The following is a 21,044-nucleotide window of genomic DNA, read 5'->3' on the forward strand; positions in this document are numbered from 1 at the left end:
TGGAAATATGGCAGCTAGCTTTTTATGGAATTGTCAGTGTACAGAAAGATCAGAAGGTTTCTTATTCTCTTGTCATGAAGTTGCATCATTTAAATCTTGTCATGGGCTTACTTTGAGATGAGCAGATTACAGCCAACCCCGTCCTTTCACACCATGTTGCGTACTCAGAACTCAGCTTCACTTCAAGCCACAGTTGAATAAACTCCAATTGGCTTGCCTCAGTATCTAAGGATATCCTTTTCCAGCTTAAGTAAGAGAATTTAGATTTTTTTTTTAAAAAGTGCGATGTGTTTGGTGGGAACATAGTAGTTATTTTGTCCTGGCACACTAAAGCATGTAAGATATTTCAGAGTGTACATATGTTTTGAGAATAGATCTGGGCAAGGAAAATGTGAATTGGCAAATGGTATGAACAATTTCTTTGCTTGAGATCAATGGGTGAGGATAGGGGAAGAAGGGCCAAATAAAGTTCTGATTTGCTACCATTAGTTTGGCTGCACAAATCAAGGTCAACCATTAGCATTCCTTCTGCCCTTTTCTTCCTGGAGAAAATGTTACTCCCCCCCCCCCCCCACCATTCTCCAATTTGAATATTGCTGAAAAGATTGACGGCTCAAAGCTTTTCATTTTGCATTCATCAGGACAATTGCAAGAATGCCAAATTGCAAATGATCACAACAATTTATACAACAGGACTGGTTGGCTGCCAAACTCAGAACATGACTCAATTAGACTTCCTAGAAGCAACATGAATTCATTCACAAGAATGCAATTTCTGCATACAAAAGGGATATGGTCAAGCCTAGTGCCTTTTTTTAGGGATTACCCAGGAGTTTTTAGGATCCCATTGTTCCCTGGTTCCTTCTCCATGGCAACATGTCAGCTAAACGAAATTGAGTTACCAACCAATTGAAATCCTTTTCTCCTGCAGTACAAACTGTCATAATCATTTGATAATTGGCATTCTCCATCAACAACAGCAAAATTAAGGATCTGGTCATCGACTTCAGGAAGCAGAGCAGAGGGCACGACCCTGTCTGCATCAATGGCACTGAGATGGAGGCAGTCGATAAAATCAAGTTCCTGGGAGTGATGATCACCAACAATCTGTTCATCCATGTTGGCACTACAGTCAATAAAGCACAACAACGGCTTTACTTCTTAAAAAGGCTTAAGGAAATTTGGTGTGTCCATTAAGATTCTTCTCAATTTTTTTATAGATGCACCACAGAAAACATTCTATCTGGATGCATCACAGCGTGGTTTAGCATGTGCTGTTCCCAAGACCAAAAGAAACAACAGTGAGCTGTGAACACACCCCAATTCATCACACAAACCAGCCTTCCATCTATTGACCCCATCTATGCTCCCCATTGCCTCAGGAAAGCAATCAACATAATTAGACATCCGTTTTACTCTCTTCCATTGAGCAGAAGATATCTAAGTTCGACTACACATATGAACAGATTCATGAACAGTTTGTATCCCGCTGTTATCAGACTTTTGAACTGACTTCACAAATGTTAATGTTGTTTTCTCTCTCTCTGTACCTTCCCTGCGGCTGTAACACTGTATTCTGCACTCTGTTCCACTACTCTGAAGCACCTTGTATGGTACAATCTGCCTGTAGAGCACACAAAACAATACTTTCGCTACATCTCAGTACATATGACAATTGCAAATCAAGTCAAATCAAAATTCTTTCATTTTTTCCTGATGAATGCAAGATCCAAAATTCTGGCAACATACCTTCCCTTTCAGAAATCTGAAACAGTCAAACAGAGAAAACAAAGGAACATAGGAATAGGCATCCAACCTGCCCTGCCATTCAATATGATTGGAGCTAATTGAACACATCAATTCAATTTTAGTCACCCGATCCTCGTAGCCCTATATGCCACTGACAATCAGAAATTCAAAGATTGAGCAACATCACCCTCAGTGGCAGAGAATTTCAAAGGTTCACAATCCGCTGAGTTAAAAAAAAATTCTCTTCATCTCTGATCTGAGTGGCATCACCCAACTGTTTATATAAACTGTGAACCCCAGCCCTACCCAATCTGGTTTAGGCCTTCTCAACCAGGAGAAACATCTCAGCGGCTGCATCCAAACGCTTTAAGTGTTATGTCAGTGAAACCAACACAAAACAGGACCATATCACAACAGTACATCACAACTGGGTAACTGATTTATTCACACTGACACAATATTCTGAAGACAGAGCACAGGCACGATAGGAAATTGCAACACCCGTCTCCAGTACTGAGGGAGGGAAGGATACACTTAAAGGCACTAGCTCCATTGACTGTCTCCCTAACTCAGTCTACACAGCTGCTAAAGTGGCTTCCCATGAGAAGATGAAACAACGGGACATTCCTCACAGCAGGCAACTGCTGAATGATGTTGGCTGGTGCCCAGGAATCTGTTTCCCGACACAGAATGAGTGCCAGCACCCAGTACATTCAGAGCCACAGGCTGAACAGCGGAACCATGTTGGACTGATTCATCTTGGTAGGGGGAGACAAAAGGTTGTAGGAGATGTTGGTCTCCGAACAGTCAAACCATGGCACACTGTAATAAAAAGTTATCCAAAGTCCATACATTATCAACTCTACATTCACAAAGTATTGACACTGACCCAGTCACTCACCTAAAACCCCGAGCCTGTAGTTGAGTGTGACAACAATGACATTTCCATAACTTGCCAGAATGCTTCCATCGATTAAGTTGCCTGTGCTTTCCATGTAGGAACCTCCATGAATGTATACCATAACTGGTTTGGGACCATTGTCATGGATATCTGTAAGGAAATAAAAAGGTTTGTCCTCAGATACATAGAGGCATTACATCACATGCATGGATACACAATATAAATGCACATGAGCACACAGACACATTTACACACTGACACACACAAAAATACACTGAGACATTCAAATGCACCCAGACCAAATCACTGAAATACAGGGGCACTCACACACAGGCTTACTCTTATATATATACACACACACACACACACACACACACACACACACACATATTTGCAAACTCATAAACATAAACTAAACACACTGGTTCACATACACATACTTTTGCACACAGAAATACATTCACACGCATACCAACATCCACTTAGACACATTGGCATACTCTTAAACACACACAGACATACACTTACATACACACAGGAATATATACACTTACACAGATACTACCAGGCATACACTCATGCATACACACAGGGATATATACACTTACACACTACCAGGCATACATACATGCACACATACATACTCACACACGCACATACACTTACACATGCACACGCACACATAGAGACACACACTCACACACCTCATGTGATGGTATATGATGGGTTTAACAGGATTAGGATCAATTTGCTAATGCTCAATGGATTCACAGCATTCTTTATGAGCTAACATGGTCAGCGCTCCGCACATGCCACTAAATTCTGATGGAACATGAAACGATCCCTGACAATTCCTCCAATGAGACGGAATGTTGCACTTTGTACCGTGTGGAAAATCAAGGCTTGGCTCATGCATTAAGCACCGTTTCTGCCAAGATTTGATCCGTGTCTTTCAGTAATGAATGGAGCAATCTGCAAACATCCTCCGTATCATTGTCACCTCAGTTCAGTAGGGCTCATCCCTCAGAGGTCTACCCCACGTGGCTCAGCTGGGAACTCTGCTGGCTCAATGAGGGTGGGACTGGGACCACAGGCCAGGATGATCACAGCTCTGATTCCTATCTCCCACCACCATCTCCCTTCCCTCCGTAATCTGGGAAAGCTGTTTCCAGGCAGGGTGCATCTGCCATTAGCATCTCAAACTAAAGAGGGGAAATGTCTCCATCGGCCAAGGGTCCCCTCTACGTGGGTGACTCCTTTCTTGAAAATAAATATTTGCCAAACACAGAGTAAGGGCTGAACCATAAATCCCAAACGGCAAATTGGCTCCTCGGCACTCCTTGTCTAGTCTCAGAGAGTTGAGGCACCATAGTAAGAGGAAGGGCAAGGGTGTCAAAGACCCACCACAGCATATGGTCGAGAGTCTGGCTGGGGGGCGGGGGGAGGTGAGAAACCCCTGGGGAAACAAAGCATACAATCTCAAGTAAAGAAGTCCCATTCAATTAATCCCCCACCATTTTCCCCCCAGAGACACTCACTTCCCACCCCCCCACCCCCAAATCCTTAGACCCCCAGCTCTCCCCGTCAATGGAAATTTATTCTGTGAAGCAAGTCAGCATTCAAGATGAAGAAAAAGAGAAAAAAAAACCCTCAGAATGCACACGGAAGGTGCATGGCTTACGTAAAGAAAGAAAGAAAGAAAAAAATGGGTTGGAAGACGTTGAAAGGTTGGTTCTCATGCATTGGGGGGAGGTGTGTGTGGGGAGGGGGGTCGAGCACAAAAAAAAATACCTTCATCTTCATCACCATGATTACTGGTTATATCATCAGCGTGTTTCTTTGTGTTGGCTCCTAGGTTCAAGAAAAAAGATGAGGAGAACAAAGGGAAAAAGAGAATTCAAAAAAACAGCAAAGGTTTTTTGCCAAAAAGAAGTGAACATTTCTTTAAAGGAGAGAAAAAAAAATCTTCTGGAAAAAAAAAAGATTCTCAGTGTAACAAGGTAATACCATAAAAGCTTCGGCTGCTGTGAGGCTTAAATATCGTAAAACAATTGTTTAATCTCAAAAAGTAGGAGGTCACGAAATGGACCGAGGGTCAAGAAGTTCAACAGCAAGAATTGGTCTTTCTCAGCACGAGATTCCAAAAAAAAAAGACAATTGAGCATTAAGAAATTCAAAAGCACAAGAGAAAAAAAAGTCAAGGATTTTTCTAAACATCCATGTTTATCAAACAATAGTCCTTCTAGTTAAAATGATCAACCGCATCACAGGCAGAACTCTGGAGCTAGGAGATCTACCCCCCACACGGTCATACTATCAATGGAAGTGCAAAACATTCTCACAGTATCCAGTTAAGAACAAAGGTTAGTTTGATCTGATAAAATAATTAGTGGTGAATATATGGATTTGCCAACACTCGCCTGTAATTAAAAAGTCACCTGGTTTTTGAAAAGAAATTTCTTTAGAAAGGATGGATTTGGTATTCCCCACTTAACTCACTCCAAAGGTACACAGGAATAAGAGGTTAAGGTTTTCAGTGAATTGTCAATGTTCTGGAGATGTTGCCACTCTTCCACCCTAACCTTCCCATTGCCATTCAACTTGATAAAATAGTGGCAGCCTTAATCATAGTTTAGGATGTCTCTATCAAGTACACTGGACAAGACCATATACACACAATGTTCAGAAACCTTGGAGATGATCCACTGTGTGAGGCATCAGGAAGACCTATAGTGCTGGACATCATGAAGACCCTTATTGCTGGGTGTTATAAAGGACCATGTTATGGGGCCTCACAAAGACAGGGAGAAATTGGGAAGAAGGCATTGTGAATCAAGTAACGATGGTTAGGTGATGCCAAACCTGCAACTTAATGACATAAAGACAAGGAAAGCAGAAAAAATGGCATTTACACAACACTATTTACAATCTTTGGATGACTCAAATCACTTCCCATGTTTTGAAGTGTGCTTCTATTTGTAATGTGGCAAACACAGCTCCCATTATTGTACACAGCAAGCTCCCACAAATAGCAACATTATACCCAATTAGGAAATGTCTTTTCTTGATAATGGTGATTCAGACATAAATATTGGCCCAGATAAACTTCATGAATTACCTTCAAATTTGTGCTGTTCAATCCTTTACAGCTAACTACTCTCTTGATTTAACATCTTGCCTGAAAAGCAGTGTCTCTCTCAGTGCTGGTCCGTAGTGGCCACTTGGATGACATTCTCAAATTTCGAGAGCAAGGACTTGAGCTGACAATCTTCTAACTCCACATGCAACTAACTGAGCCATAACTGACACTTAGACAGAAGAAGGGTTCTGAGATCTTGAGCAAGAATGATTTGGAACAATGCATCTCAGATTTGGTGTAATGAGAATGGGGGGGGTGAATTAAATGAGTACTGTACAGTTAATACTTGGAACTTGAGAGGAATTGGAAAGAACAGATCAAACTCCAGCAAAGCAGAGACAAATAGGAAAGGTGGAAGGGAAGGTTTGGAATTAAATCAGAAGAATTCAATTGCGAATGGACAAACAACCATACCAAATGGCCTGAATGGAACTCTTACTCAGAAAAGATCAGAGATCGACTTGAGGTGTTTTTCATTCCCCTCAGGGTCAGAGACTGAAAACACTAAAGAATTGCTCAAAATCAGAGATGCCCTTACAAAATCTAATGAATGTAGTTTAAATATGACAAACAGATCAATAATCCGGAAATACCAGGGCTGAGAGTCCAATGTTGCTGAAAAATCACAATGCAATTAAACTGAACAATTAAATAATGCTAAAGGAGATGCTGCAACTCACTAAAGGAGTGAGGAGCATCTGAAAATCTCATCTCACTGCCGTCTTAGTCCATGAGAACACAAATCTGGAAAGCACCCATAATTAGGGCTATGGGTTGCTTTATCACTGCATTAAGCAACAAAGCAAATGATATCACAATACACTTTGCTGGAGATAAGTTGCAAATTTGCAAGAAGCTTCTAGGGAGCAAATCTCTCTCCCAATGGACCCATGAGTCTTTGGTTAGGTTCTGAGGAACAGTCACTGGACCCAAAACATTAACTCTGCTTTCTCTCCACAGGTGCTGCCAGACCTGCTGAACTTTTCCAAAAACTTTTCTGTTTTTGTTTTTTTTGATTTACAGCATCTGCAACTCTCTCGGTTTTCATGGCTAACCTTCTACTGCAATATCATGGGCTTCAAACACCTCAAGCACTGTAATATTAACATCCACAGTCTGACCACTCTCTAGGTTTCCTCTAAAATTCCCTCTGGAGTTATTTTCTGACTATCTCCATCAGTGGTCTTTTGTTTAAATTCTCCCTGATAACAGGAAACTTTCTCTCTGTATCCACTCAGAGGTCTTTCATAACTCGAAAGGCCTCTTTAGTCTGCTCCTTTCAAGAGAAAAGGGATTAATGCTGCTCATCCTTTCCAGATAGAGATATCAGGGAATGATTGAGAAAGCAAATCCATTGAGGGAGCTTCTGAAACACCATAGAGTATTTCTCAATGGTCCCAGGTGTGGAGCGGGAATACAGGCCCCATTGCTGTCCATTGATTTGCCTCCATCACTGGAAAATTAATTGAGTAAGTGCCTCCAGAGAATGGGATCAGGTTCAATCCACATGGTCAGATGGGCATGCCAAGATTCTCTATCGAGTTGGCACTCATGAAATAGCTGCTAGGGCAGCATGCCCAGAGTGATACCAGTGCCAGTGAAACCAAACTGAAACCTGAGTCAGGTCTTTCAGAGGGGGAGGTGGAGAGTCTGGATGAAGAAAAACCAGCCTGCAATTCAAGCATTGTGAGGTTAGGTAGCAATTTTTCAAATACAACAATAGGATGTGTTGATTCTTCACGGAGCACACAGCCAGGCCAGCAGTACAAAATCTTTTTAAAAGATTCATTCACAGGACGAGGATGACACTGACGTGGCTAGCATTTATTGTCCATCCTTAATTGCCCAAAGACTCAACCACATTGCTGTGGGTCTGGAGTCCCATATAGGCCACACCAGGTAAGGATGGCAGTTTCATTCCCTAAAGGACATTAGTGAACCAGATGGGATTTTCCAACAATCAACCATAGATGCATGGGCATCATGAGACTCTTAATCCCATCTGCAGTTGTAGGTTTCAAACCCATGTCCCTGGAACATTGCCCAAGTCTCTGGGCAATGCTGATACCACTCGGGGGCACCATTGCCTCCCCTCAGCAACAACAATGGTGATAAGATTCCTCATCCCCCTCACTGTCACTGTAACTCTGCTACCGTATGTTAGACTTGGAGATCACATGAGTAATTTCCCAGTAAATATCTGCATTGGGGTTTTTGCGAACAGCTGAGGAGGGAGAATTGGTACACTTCTTTTAAATACAGTCTTAGTTAATCCAAGCAAATACTTTTATTTATTTTTAACATTCATCCACGTTTCATTTTACCTTAATTAACAATATACCTCATTATATCAAAATGAAGGAGCTAATTACAAAGTCTTCATGAATAAAGAACAAAGAATTTTATCTGCTGATCACATGATATCAGATAAGCACATGAACACAGGCAACAGGTTTAAAAGACAGAGTAAAGCAAAGAATAGGCTCGGGCTGTTTTACCTGGAGCATCGGAGGCTGAGGGGTGGCCTTATTAGAGGTTTATAAAATCATGGATAAGGTGAATAGCCAAGGGTAGGGGAGTCCTAAACTAGAGTTTTAAAGTGAGATGGGAAACATTTAAAAGGGACCAATAAAGCAACATCTCATGATTAGGATGGTGCGCATTTGGAACGAATTGCCAGAGGAGGTGGTGGCGGCTGGTACAATCACAACATCGAAAAGGCATCTGGATGGGTACATGAATAGGAAGGGGATAGAGGGATATGGGCCAAATACTAGCAAATGGGACTAGGCCAGTTTAGGCTATCTGGTCGGCATGAACAAGTTGGACTGAATGGTCTGTTTCCATACTGCATAACTTTGTGAATCTATAACTCTATAATAACAGCTATATAGTTAGAGACCTTGAAATTTTAGATCTTTTAACGTAACATCACAGTTATTTAATTTTTCATTGGTATACTCAACTGTGACAAATTTTGCAGATATTTTTGAGCTCTTTGTGAATGCCTGGTATCTTAATTGTGTTTTCACTGAATGTTGTCTTCTGAAAAGTTAAGAGAAACAGAGAGAGATAGACATCTCACTCTTGTTGTTGGAAATTTGCTTTTCTTTCTCTCTGAGCTGCTGCCACTGAAATATGGTTGGTTTCTGTATTGTCAAGCCTGGTTTCATTGCCTTTCCAAGCTGAACAGTTACAGGTAAATAACAATGCCCTAAATATTAACTTATCACAAAGGTGAAAGTTAAAAGAGGAAATACAATCTTTTTGATGCTGACTCGGTTGTCTGATTTCAATGCCTTAATGGAAACTAATTTCCATGCAAGCAGCTTTGTTCATAGCAATAGGTCTCCTGGACTTGGTTCAATCTGTGCTCAGGGAACACAGCAGCTATTTTAGGTCAGTGCATCTCATTTTCTTGAAGTCATTTTACTTCATGAAAGTCTTGCATATAAGATTCAGATAATGCAAGTCGAAAGTTAAAGTTTGCAATTAAGTTGAAACTTACCACGATCATAACAGGATCAATTCTTTCTCCTCTTGTCCTGAACCTATATTTTGTCTCTTCTGTACAGCCATTGACATTGTCTTGATTACTTGCTCTATGACTGACAGATAGGCAGATTCTTCATCAGGAAGGGAATCAAAATGAAGGAGCTAATTACAAAGGGAATCAAGGGCTTTGGGAAAAGGCAAGACACTGGAGTTAGGGATTATCAGATCGGCCGTTTTCTCATCAAATGGCAGAACAGACTCAATGGACCGAATGGCGTGCCTCTGCTCCGATAGATTATGGTCTTACCTTTCATCTCAAAACTCCCTTGCCCTCTCACCTTTCCCTTTTCTTCCATTTCACACTCTCCCCCCTCCACCCCCCAAAAATGTTTCCAACAACACTGCTCATCAGGTTTGTAGAAGAATCACATTGGACTCAAAACATTAACTCTGCTTCTCTCTCCACAGTTACTGCCAGACCTGCTGAGCTTTTTCAGCAATTTCTGCTTCTATTTTTGCTTGCCGCCTCAGTTTGAGCAAGTCATCTGTCTTTGAGAAAACCTAAATTTGCTTCCTACATTACATTGTGGGCGGCACGGCGGCACGGTGGTTAGCACTGCTGCCTCACAGTGCCAGAGACCCGGGTTCAATACCCGCCTCAAGCGACTGACTGTGTGGAGTTTGCATGCTCTCCCCGTGTCTGTGTGGGTTTCCTCCAGGTGCTCCGGTTTCCTCCCACAGTCCAAAGATGTGCAGGTCAGGTGAATTGGCCATGCTAAATTGCCCGTAGTGTTAGGTAAAGTGTACATGTAGATGTATGGGTAGGTTGCGCTTCGGCGGGGCGGTGTGGACTTGTTGGGCCGAAGGGCCTGTTTCCACACTGTAAGTAATCTAATCTAATCTAAAACATAGCATTGATCATTTCATTACATGGTTATAAGTGTGGTTAAAATGTTCTCATACCCCACACAGAAACCAATAGATGCATCTAGAATGTACCTTGTACATCTAATGGTTACTCTCGAAATTCACATCAGAAATTCAGCTCTTTACAGCTTCAGACAACTTGCTTCTCTAGAATTTGTATTCATATTGTGCCTTTCTTGTTCCAGACCCTCCCAAACTGTTTCACAACTAACGAGTAAATTTCTCAGTGCATCACTGAAAACACTAGAGCCCATTTGTGCACAGGAAGGTTCCATAGCCAGCAGTGAGCTAATTGGCTCAAACTGTCTGCTACTTTACAAAACCTGGTGCATTTACAGTTCTTCACATTCAGGAAGACCTCTCATTGTGAGGAGATGTGGCTGCAGCAAAACGTATCAGTTCATCGCAGCAACATAATGTGAATTGAGTGGGCCAGAGCATCCATATTCAATGTACCTGTCGAGAATATGAAGAGGTTAATTTATGTAATTTGCCTAAGAATTGATTGTTTTCTTGGTCAAATACATCTTCTGTTCAATTAGAAAACTATTGCTTTTATTCCTAATCTCCAACCCAAGCCACACAGGCATATCTGCATGGCTAGTATCTACCTAGTGCAGTATTAAGGTGCACAGAGTCATAGAGATTTACTTCGCAGAATAGATTCTTCAGTCCAACTTGTCCATGCCGACCAGATATCCCAAACTAATCTAGTCCCATTTGTCAGCATTTGACTCTTTTAAACCCTTCCTATTCACATACCCATCCAGATGCCTTTTAAATTTTGTTATTGTATCAGCCTCCACCACTTCCTCTGGCAGCTCATTCCATACATGCACCACACCCTCAAAGTTGACCCTTAGGTCCCTTTTAAATCTTTCCCCTTTCACCTTAAACTTACGTACCCTAGTTTTGGACTCCTCCCATCCCATGGAAAAGACCTTGTTTATTTATCCTATCTATGTCCCTCATGATTTTGTAAACCTCTATAAGATCACCCCTTAGCATCTGATGCCCCAGCCTATTCAGCTTCCCCCTACAGCTCAAACCGTCCAACCCTGGCAACATGCTTGTAAATCTTTTCTGAACCCTTTAATATTTCACAAATCTTTCCTACAGCAGGGAGAGCAGAACTGAACAGTGTTCCAAAAGTGTTGGCAAGAGTCAAGGCTTTGCGATTCAGAAGTGTGTACACGAACATTGCTGCGAATAAACCACATAAAACCTTTGAAGATCACTCATACAAAGCATTGTTCAGGTTCCCATGTTTGATCAGCCAGGACCACCCTTGCTGGTATCATATCAGCTTGCTGATTGGTTCCCTGCCAAGCAGAATTCAAGCTAACATTAGCACCTCACTCTCATTCCTATTAATGAGCTAAACTAGCTGGTCAACCTCCAACATACAGAATGCAGCAGAGCTGCCCGAGTTATATAGGATTGAGTAGATTCCAGTCTTCCTCTGCCAGTCTGTCATCTTTTGCATTTACAATAGATCTCTAAGAGGTCCTTCTGAATTCATTTGGCGAATTTCTATGTGTAGGTGCATTCTAAGGTAAATAAGATAGAGGGCGGCACGGTGGCTCAGTGTTAGCACTGCTGCCTCACAGCACCAGGGTCCCAGGTTCAATTCCAGCCTTGGGTGACTGTCTGTTTGGAGTTTACACATTCTCCCCGTGTCTGTGTGGGTTTCCTCCGGGAGCTCCGGTTTCCTCCCACAGTCCAAAGATGTGCAGGTTAGGTGAACTGGCCATGCTAAATTGCCCGTAGTGTTAGGTAAGGGGTTAATGTAGGGGTATGGGTGGGTTGCGCTTCGGCGGGGCGGTGTGGACTTGTTGGGCCAAAGGGCCTGTTTCCACACTGTAATGTAATGTAAAATGTAAAAATGTAATGTAATGTAATCTATCCAGACCAATGTTAGCCAATGATTAGGAATTAAAAGAACACTTTTACTTTCTTATAGTCATTCATTGGACACAAGGTTCCTAATGTTAGACTGATTAGCAAGGTTCGATCACATGGAATACAGGGAGAACCAGCCATTTGGATTCAGAACTGGCTCAAAGACAGAAGGTGGTGGTGGAGGGTTACTTTTCAGACTGGAGGCCTGTGACCAGTGGTGTGCCACAAGGATCATTGTTGGGTCCACTGCTTTTCATCATTTATATAAATGATTTGGATGTGTGAGCATAGGAGGTATGGTTAGTAAGTTTTCAGATGACATCAAAATTGGGAGTGTAGGGACTACAAAGAAGGTTACCTCAGAGTACAATGAGATCTTGATCAGATGGGCCAAAGGGCCAAGGAGTGGCAGATGGAGTTTAATTTGAATCAATATGAGGTCCTGAATTTTGGAAAGGCAAATCAGAGCAGAACTTATGCATTTAATAGACAATAGACAATAGACAATAGGTGCAGGAGTAGGCCATTCAGCCCTTCGAGCCTGCACCGCCATTCAATATAATCATGGCTGATCATTCCTAATCAGTATCCTGTTCCTGCCTTATCTCCATAACCCTTGATTCCACTATCTTTGAGAGCTCTATCCAACTCTTTCTTAAATGAATCCAGAGAGTGGGCCTCCACTGCCCTCTGGGGCAGAGCATTCCACACAGCCACCACTCTCTGGGTGAAGAAGTTTCTCCTGAGCTCTGTCCGAAATTGTCTACCCCGTATTTTTAAGCTGTGTCCTCTGGTTCGGCACTCACCCATCAGCGGAAACATGTTTCCTGCTACCAGAGTGTCCAATCCTTTCATAATCTCATACGTCTCAATCAGATCCCCCCTCAGTCTTCTAATCTCAAGGGTATACAAGCCCAGTCGCTTCAGTCTTTCAGTGTAAGGTAATCCTGCCATTCCAGGAATTGACCTCGTGAATCTACGCTGCACTCCCTCAATAGCCAGAATGTCTTTTCTCAAATTTGGAGACCAGAACTGCACACAGTACTCCAGGTATGGTCTCACCAGGGCCCTGTACAGCTGCAGAAGCACCTCTTTGCTTCTATACTCAATTCCTCTTGTTATGAAGGCCAGCATGCTATTAGCCTTCTTCACTACCTGCTATACCTGCATGCTTGCCTTCATTGACTGGTGTACAAGAACACCCAGATCTCTCTGTACTGCCCCTTTACATAAATTGATTCCATTGAGGTAGTAGTCTGCCTTCCTGTTCTTGCCACCAAAGTGGATAACCATACATTTATCCACATTAAACTGCATCTGCCATGCATCTGCCCACTCACTTAACTTGTCCAGGTCACTCTGTAATCTCCTAACATCCTCATCACATTTCACCCTGCCACCCAGCTTTGTATCATCAGCAAATTTGCTAATGTTATTGCTGATACTATCTTCTATATCATTAACATATATTGTAAAAAGCTGCGGTCCCAGCACGGATCCCTGCGGTACCCCACTGGTCACTGCCTGCCATTCCGAAATGGAGCCGTTTATCACTACCCTTTGTTTCCTATTAGCCAACCAATTTTCAATCCATTTTAATGCTAAGTTCTTGGGGAGTGTTGCTGAGCAAAGAGACCTTGGCGCGCAGGTTCATAGTTCCATGAAAGTGGAGTCCCAAGTACATACGATGGTGAAGAAGGTGTTTGATAAGCTTGCGTTTATTGGTCAGTGGCTTAAGTATAAGAGTTGGGGGGTAATGTTGCAGCTGTACAGGACATTGGTTAGACCACTTATGGAATGCTGCATGCAAGTCTGGTCTCCTTCCTATCGGAAGGATGTTGTGAAACTTGAAAGAATTCAAAAAAGATTTACAAGGATGTTACCAGAATTGGAGGGTTTGAGCTAGAGGGAGGCTGAATCCATTGGGGCTGTTTTCCCTGGTGCGTCGGAAGCTGAGGGGTGACTTTATAGAGGCTTGTAATATCATGCGAGGCATTGATAGAATAAATAGACAAGGTATTTTCCCTGGGTTGGGGGAAGTCCAGAACTAGAGGGCATAGCTTTAGGCGTCACTAGCTGGGACCAGCATTTATTACCCAACTCCAATTGCCCCTTGAGTTGGCAGTGGTGAGTCACCAGCTTGAATGGCTGCAGTTCATGTGCTGTAGGCAGACCCACGATCCTGCAAGAGTTCCAGGATTTTGACCCAGTCACAGTAAAGGTGCAGTGATACATTTCCAAGTCAGGATGGTGAGTGACTTAGAGGGGCACTTGCAGTTGGTGGTGTTGCCAGTCTTGCCCTTTACAATCCGTGTCAATGACAGATGAGGCTAAATTTAGCACATGGAACATATAATTAAAAGTGTGAATGCGTTTGTGTTTGAGTCCATGTTCTAATTCCAGATCATAATTTAGATGTTAACTGGTGTTTGCCACTGCTTTTAGGAACAAGTTTTGCGTCATAAAAAATGATTGTTTTGAGATCATCAAACAAGCTTTATGAAAATCAATTTTGTACAATGGTTACAAAAAATAATCAGTAGGCCATTTTGGTGTTTGAATCAACACATTCATATTGACAGAGCGACTGGCAGGAGCTTAATTATTAGCGCACAATCACTGTCACAGATGTAACACACAGAGAACATGGCACAGTGGCTCAGTGGTCAGCATTGTTGCCTCACAGCACTAGGGACCCGGGTTTGATTCCAGCCTTGGGCGACTGTCCGTTCTGTGTTTGCACATTCTCCTGTGTCTGCATGAATTTCCTCCCACAGTCTAAAGATGTGCAGGTTAAGTGAATTGATTATACTAAATTGCCCATAATGTTCAGGGATGTTCAGGTTGGATGCATTAGTTCGGGGGAAATGTAGGGTTGGGGAATGGGTCTGGGTGGATTACTCTTTGGAGGGTCGGTGTGGACTTGTTGGGCTGAATGACAAAAGTGAGGACTGCAGATGCTGGAAACCAGAGCTTAGATCAGGGTGGTGCTGGAAAAGCACAGCAGGTCAGGCAGCATCTGAGGAGCAGGAAAATCAACATTTCGGGCAAAAGCCCTTCATCAGGAATGTTGGGCCGAATGGCCTATTTTCCGTACTGTAAGGTTTCTAAAAAGAAGATACTGTACAATTAAATACTTACAAGCAGAATTCACTTCCATACAAAGAGTCAGTTAGCTGGATGGTTGGTTTGTGATGTAGTGACATCAACAGTGTGGGGTTCAATTCCGACATTGGCTGAGATTATTGCAAAGGACTCTCCTCAACCTCTCCCGCCTTGCCTGAGGCCTGATAACCCTCAGGTTAAACCATAACCAGACATCCCACTCTCTCATGAGATAGCAGTCCTATATTCTGATAAAACCATGAGGGAACTTTAACCCCTTATATCCAAATGCGCGAACAGAGTGGGTTACATCAAGAAAAGAAAATTAGGAATCAATCTGATTGTGCAGTGCAGTTAGACAGGAACAGATAGCCAAGTACATACATTGAAAACAAAGATCCTAGTGTCTTGTTTTAGCAGCAACGGGAAGGAGAAATTGAGGGTGAAAATGAGAAGAGGAAGTGGATTCATGTGAACGAATAACAATGAGTCTGAGGGAGGCTTGAAGAAAGCCAAAGGAGAGCAGAATGCCAACAGCCCTGCTACAGTGAAACTGAAGAAGGAATGAAACACATTTGAATGCAATTAAGGCTGAATCAACCACGAGAGAGAGAGAGAGAGAGAGAGAAAGAGGGAGAGAGACAGAGAGAGAGAGAGAAAGAGGGAGAGAGACAGAGAGAGAGAGAGAAAGAGGGAGAGACAGAGAGAGAGAGAAAGGGAGAGAGAGAGAGAGACAGAAGAATTGAAGGATATGTTCATAGGGCTGGATGAAGAATGACAGAGCTCACATGATGGATAATCACTAGCATGCACCAAATGGCTGAATGAACGGTCTCTGTGCTGTAGATTTTGTACAGGGCTGGATTTTCCAATGGGAAGCAGGAACTGAGAGGTGGATTCAGGACCAGGTCCTGACACTCCAACCATCCCCAGCAGCTCTCCATGTGTTACATGTGCTGATTCTCACACCCCATTATTCACACCGTCACTTTTAATTCAAACAGCAAAATGGCACATCGTTTCGCTTTTGCACCGCTATCCAGAAACAAAGAGAGCTTCACCAGGCTTTCCAAACAAATCCAAAATAGTCCAGAAGGCAAGGTTTTCATTTCCACATAGACTAGGGGATGGGATTGCTGCCAGTTAGGAGCAGAAACAGAAGTGGTCACAGATGCCATGCCTCCACTCTCCCCCCGCTATCCCTCAATCTCCCGCTTCCACCCTTCACACTCTCCCCCGCCACCTCCCACTCTCTTCCGCCATCCCCTCACTCTGCCCTGCTATGCATCCACTCAACCACTCATCAGTCCTCCACTCTGCCCCGTTACCCCTCCACTCACCCCCGTTACCCCTCCACTCTCCCTGTTACCCCTCCACTCACCCCCGTTACCCCTCCACTCTCCCCCGTTACCCCTCCACTCACCCCCGTTACCCCTCCACTCACCCCCGTTACCCCTCCACTCACCCCCGTTACCCCTCCACTCTCCCCCGTTACCCCTCCACTCACCCCTGTTACCCCTCCACTCTCCCCCGTTACCCCTCCACTCTCCCCCGTTACCCCTCCACTCACCCCCGTTACCCCTCCACTCTCCCCCATTACCCCTCCACTCACCCCCGTTACCCCGCCACTCTCCCCCGTTACCCCTCCACTCTCCCTGTTACCCCTCCACTCACCCCCGTTACCCCTCCACTCTCCCCCGTTACCCCTCCACTCACCCCCGTTACCCCTCCACTCTCCCCCGTTACCCCTCCACTCTCCCTGTTACCCCTCCACTCTCCCCCATTACCCCTCCACTCACCCCCGTTACCCCGCCACTCTCCCCCGTTACCCCTCCACTCACCCCCGTTACCCCTCCACTCTCCCCCATTACCCCTCCACTCACCCCCATTACCCCGCCACTCTCCCCCGTTACCCCTCCACTCACCCCCGTTACCCCTCCACTCTCCCCCGTTACCCCTCCACTCTCCCCCGTTACCCCTCCACTCTCCCTGTTACCCCTCCACTCTCCCCCATTACCCCTCCACTCACCCCCATTACCCCGCCACTCTCCCCCGTTACCCCTCCACTCTCCCTGTTACCCCTCGACTCTCCCCCATTACCCCTCCACTCTCCCCCATTACCCCTCCACTCTCCCCGTTACCCCTCCACTCTCCCTGTTACCCCTCCACTAACCCCCATTACCCTCCACTCTCCCTCTTACCCCTCCACTCACCCCCATTACACCTCCACTCTCCCCCGATACCCCTCCACTCACCCCCGTTACCCCTCCACTCTCCCTGTTACTCCTCCACTCACCCCCGTTACCCCTCCACTCTCCCCCATTACCCCTCCACTCACCGCCGTTACCCCTCCACTCACCCCCGTTACCCCTCCACTCTCCCTGTTACCCCTCCACTCTCCCTGTTACTCCTCCACTCTCTCCCATTACCCCTCCACTCTCCCCTTTACCCCTCCACTCTCCCTGTTACCCCTCCACTAACCCCCATTACCCTCCACTCTCCCTCTTACCCCTCCACTCACCCCCATTACACCTCCACTCTCCCCCGATACCCCTCCACTCACCCCCGTTACCCCTCCACTCTCCCTGTTACTCCTCCACTCACCCCCGTTACCCCTCCACTCTCCCCCATTACCCCTCCACTCACCGCCGTTACCCTTCCACTCACCCCCGTTACCATCTCCACTCTCCCTGTTACCCCTCCACTCTCCCTTTTACCCCTCCACTCACCCCCTTTACCCCTCCACTCACCCCCGTTACCCCTCCACTCTCCCAGTTACCCCTCCACTCACCCCCGTTACCCCTCCACTCTCCCTGTTACCCCTCCACTCACCCCCGTTACCCCTCCACTCACCCCCGTTACCCCTCCACTCACCCCCGTTACCCCTCCACTCTCCCCATTACCCCTCCACTCACCCCCATTACCCCTCCATTCACCCCCATTACCCCTCCACTCACCCCCATTACTCCTCCACTCTCCCCGTTACCCCTCCACTCACCCCCGTTACCCCTCCACTCTCCCCATTACCCCTCCACTCACCCCCGTTACCCCTCCACTCACCCCCATTACCCCTCCACTCACCCCCATTACCCCTCTACTCTCCTCATTATCCCTCCACTCACCCCCATTACCCCTCCATTCACCCCCATTACCCCTCCACTCACCCCCGTTACCCCTCCACGCTCCCTGTTAACCTTCCACTCTCCCCGTTACCCCTCCACTCTCCCCCTGTTACTGCCCCACTCACCCCCGTTACCCCTCCACTCTCCCTGTTACCCCTCCACTCACCCCCGTTACCCCTCCACTCTCCCTGTTACCCCTCCACTCACCCCCGTTACCCCTCCACTCTCCCCGTTACCCCTCCACTCACCCCCGTTACCCCTCCACTCACCCTGTTACCCCTCCACTCTCCCCCGTTAACCCTCCACTCTCCCCGTTACCCCTCCACTCTCCCCCGTTACCGCCCCACTCACCCCCGTTACCCCTCCACTCTCCCTGTTACCCCTCCACTCACCCCCATTACCCCTCCACTCTCCCCGATACCCCTCCACTCACCCCCATTACCCCTCCACTCACCCTGTTACCCCTCCACTCACCCCCATTACTCCTCCACTCTCCCCGTTACCCCTCCACTCTCCCCCGTTAACCCTCCACTCTCCCTGTTACCCCTCCACTCACCTCCGTTACCCCTCCACTCTCCCTGTTACCCCTCCACTCACCCCCGTTACCCCTCCACTCTCCCTGTTACCCCTCCACTCACCCCCGTTACCCCTCCACTCTCCCCATTACCTCTCCACTCACCCCGTTACCCCACCACTCTCCCCATTACCTCTCCACTCACCCCCATTACCTCTCCACTCTCCCCCAATACCCCTCCACTCACGCCCGTTACCCCTCCACTCACCCTGTTACCCCTCCACTCTCCCCGTTACCCCTCCACTCTCCCCGTTACCCCCCACTCTCCCCATTACCCCTCCACTCACCCCCGTTACCCCTCCACTCTCCCCGTTACCCCTCCACTCTCCCCATTACCCCTCCACTCTCCCCGTTATCCCTCCTCTCACCCTGATTACCCTTCCACTCTCCCCGTTACCCCTCCACTCTCCCCGTTACCCCTCCACTCTACCCCGTTACCCCTCCACTCTCCCCGTTACCCCTCCACTCCCCCCCCCGTTACCGCCCCACTCACCCCCTGTTACCCCTCCACTTTCCCCACCATGCCCCCCCCCACTCTCTCCCTGCCATCTCCCCACTGTCCCCTTGCCACTCCCCCTACTCTATCACCCTCTCCCTGACACTCTTGCAGGGACAGCTAACACAGGGGGCTGCCTGTTTGCCATTCCACTCAATTCCATTCCAACGTGGGGACAGGAGTCCTTCAGGAAAGTGAGTCTCGTTTATTTCAATGTGATTCCCTGTCCCGAAAGATTGTAATTTACAACAATCCATTCCGGGATTTGAGATTTTCCCAGACTTAATTCATTTAGAGACCCTTGCAGCTTGCAGAGGAGGGAGTCAGATTTTCATTCCATTAATCTGATGGATATGAACCTGAAGTTAAAGGACAGTTTGTGAAGCCACTAAACTCCCCATTGCCTCAAGGGAGTAAATCATTTCAATACATTGAAAAGGTTGACATTCCCAGTGGATTCAATCTGTAAATACAGCCCATTGTGACAAGCAGTGTAATTTTCATTAAACACATAGATCCTGAGGATGGAAAACAAGAAATAAATACAATCAGTTTTCCAGTTCATGCAGCACACCATTAGCTCCCTTGCCTAAAATTGGTGCTGTGTGTGAACAATGAAGGAGGTGAACATTAAGCAGTCCCCAGCAACATCATAGAACACAAAGACTGGACGTGCTTCAAGATGCTCCCTTAAACTATTCCCTTTCATGCGCTCAAGGGAAGCTTTCCACTTTATTTTGCAATATGTCACTCTGCCCCACAGAAACATCTGAGGCCAACTCCCATACAATGACCTTCCTGTGAAGTGTACTGGGGCAAACACAGGGATGGTGGCATCTGTGGAGAGAAAGCGGAGCTCGCATTCTGGGTCCAGTGACCCTTCGTCAGAACAAGCAAAAGAAAGACAGAACAGAAGAAGGGTATCTGGACCTGAAACATGAACTCTGCTTTTTCGCCACAGATGCTGCCAGATCTGCTGAGTTTCTCCTGCAATTTCTATTTTTGTTTAAGATGCAACATTGATTTTGTGTTTAGTTTATTTCTGGGATGGGGCTACCCCTGTCAATGCTGATATTTGTTACTGTTCCCTTGTTGTGCTTGAGAAGGTGATGAATGGCCTTCTTTCTGAAAGACTGCAATCTGGATGGTTTAGGTACACTCAGCTAGTTTAGTCTCTTGGCTTTAAAGACTGCCCCTGCACTTCAATATGATCATGGCTCACCTGGTTGCTCCAGTCCTCCCTGACCTCAATGATCTGTCAACCCCTTGCTTATTAACAATGTATCCATTGGTGTTAGAGCGGCAGATGGAGTTTCCACATTGGGCACTCCCTCAAAGTCCCTTCATCACCCCATGACGTCATCCCTTCCTACCTTGCCTTGACACCAGGATCTCGGATGCTGCCTGAATTGCTGTGCTCTTCCAGCACCACTGATCCAGAATCTGGTTTCCAGCATCTGCAGTCATTGTTTTTACCAGGATCTCTACTCCTGGCCAATATCTATCTCGCAATTAACACCACTGAAACAGACATCTTAACCCATTGCTGGGTGTGCAAATTTGTCATGTGCAAATTTCTTTCCATCTGCACCCTGTCCACACCCCTCAGGATTTCATATGCCTCTTCTCAGTGA

The 21,044-nt window shown here is 45.8% G+C and overlaps 1 protein-coding gene across 2 annotated transcripts in view; it reads right to left on the reverse strand.

Annotated features, from left to right (window-relative positions):
- LOC122550927 (neuroligin-4, X-linked) overlaps positions 1 to 21,044 on the reverse strand; it is a 308,072-nt gene that overhangs the window by 166,593 nt on the left and 120,435 nt on the right. The window contains exons 3-4 of one of the 2 annotated variants that reach the window (XM_043692404.2): positions 4,442 to 4,501; positions 2,651 to 2,800 (exon numbers count right to left, since the gene is read on the reverse strand). In XM_043692404.2, coding sequence (XP_043548339.1) covers positions 2,651 to 2,800; positions 4,442 to 4,501 — 210 coding nt within the window. The remainder of the gene's footprint in view (positions 1 to 2,650; positions 2,801 to 4,441; positions 4,502 to 21,044) is intronic. The other variant, XM_043692405.2, reaches the window with a different exon arrangement.

The sequence above is a fragment of the Chiloscyllium plagiosum genome, unplaced genomic scaffold (assembly GCF_037043375.1).
Source record: "Chiloscyllium plagiosum isolate Xiang-an unplaced genomic scaffold, Cpla_swu_hap1 HiC_scaffold_6, whole genome shotgun sequence".
Classification (NCBI taxonomy): domain Eukaryota; kingdom Metazoa; phylum Chordata; class Chondrichthyes; order Orectolobiformes; family Hemiscylliidae; genus Chiloscyllium; species Chiloscyllium plagiosum.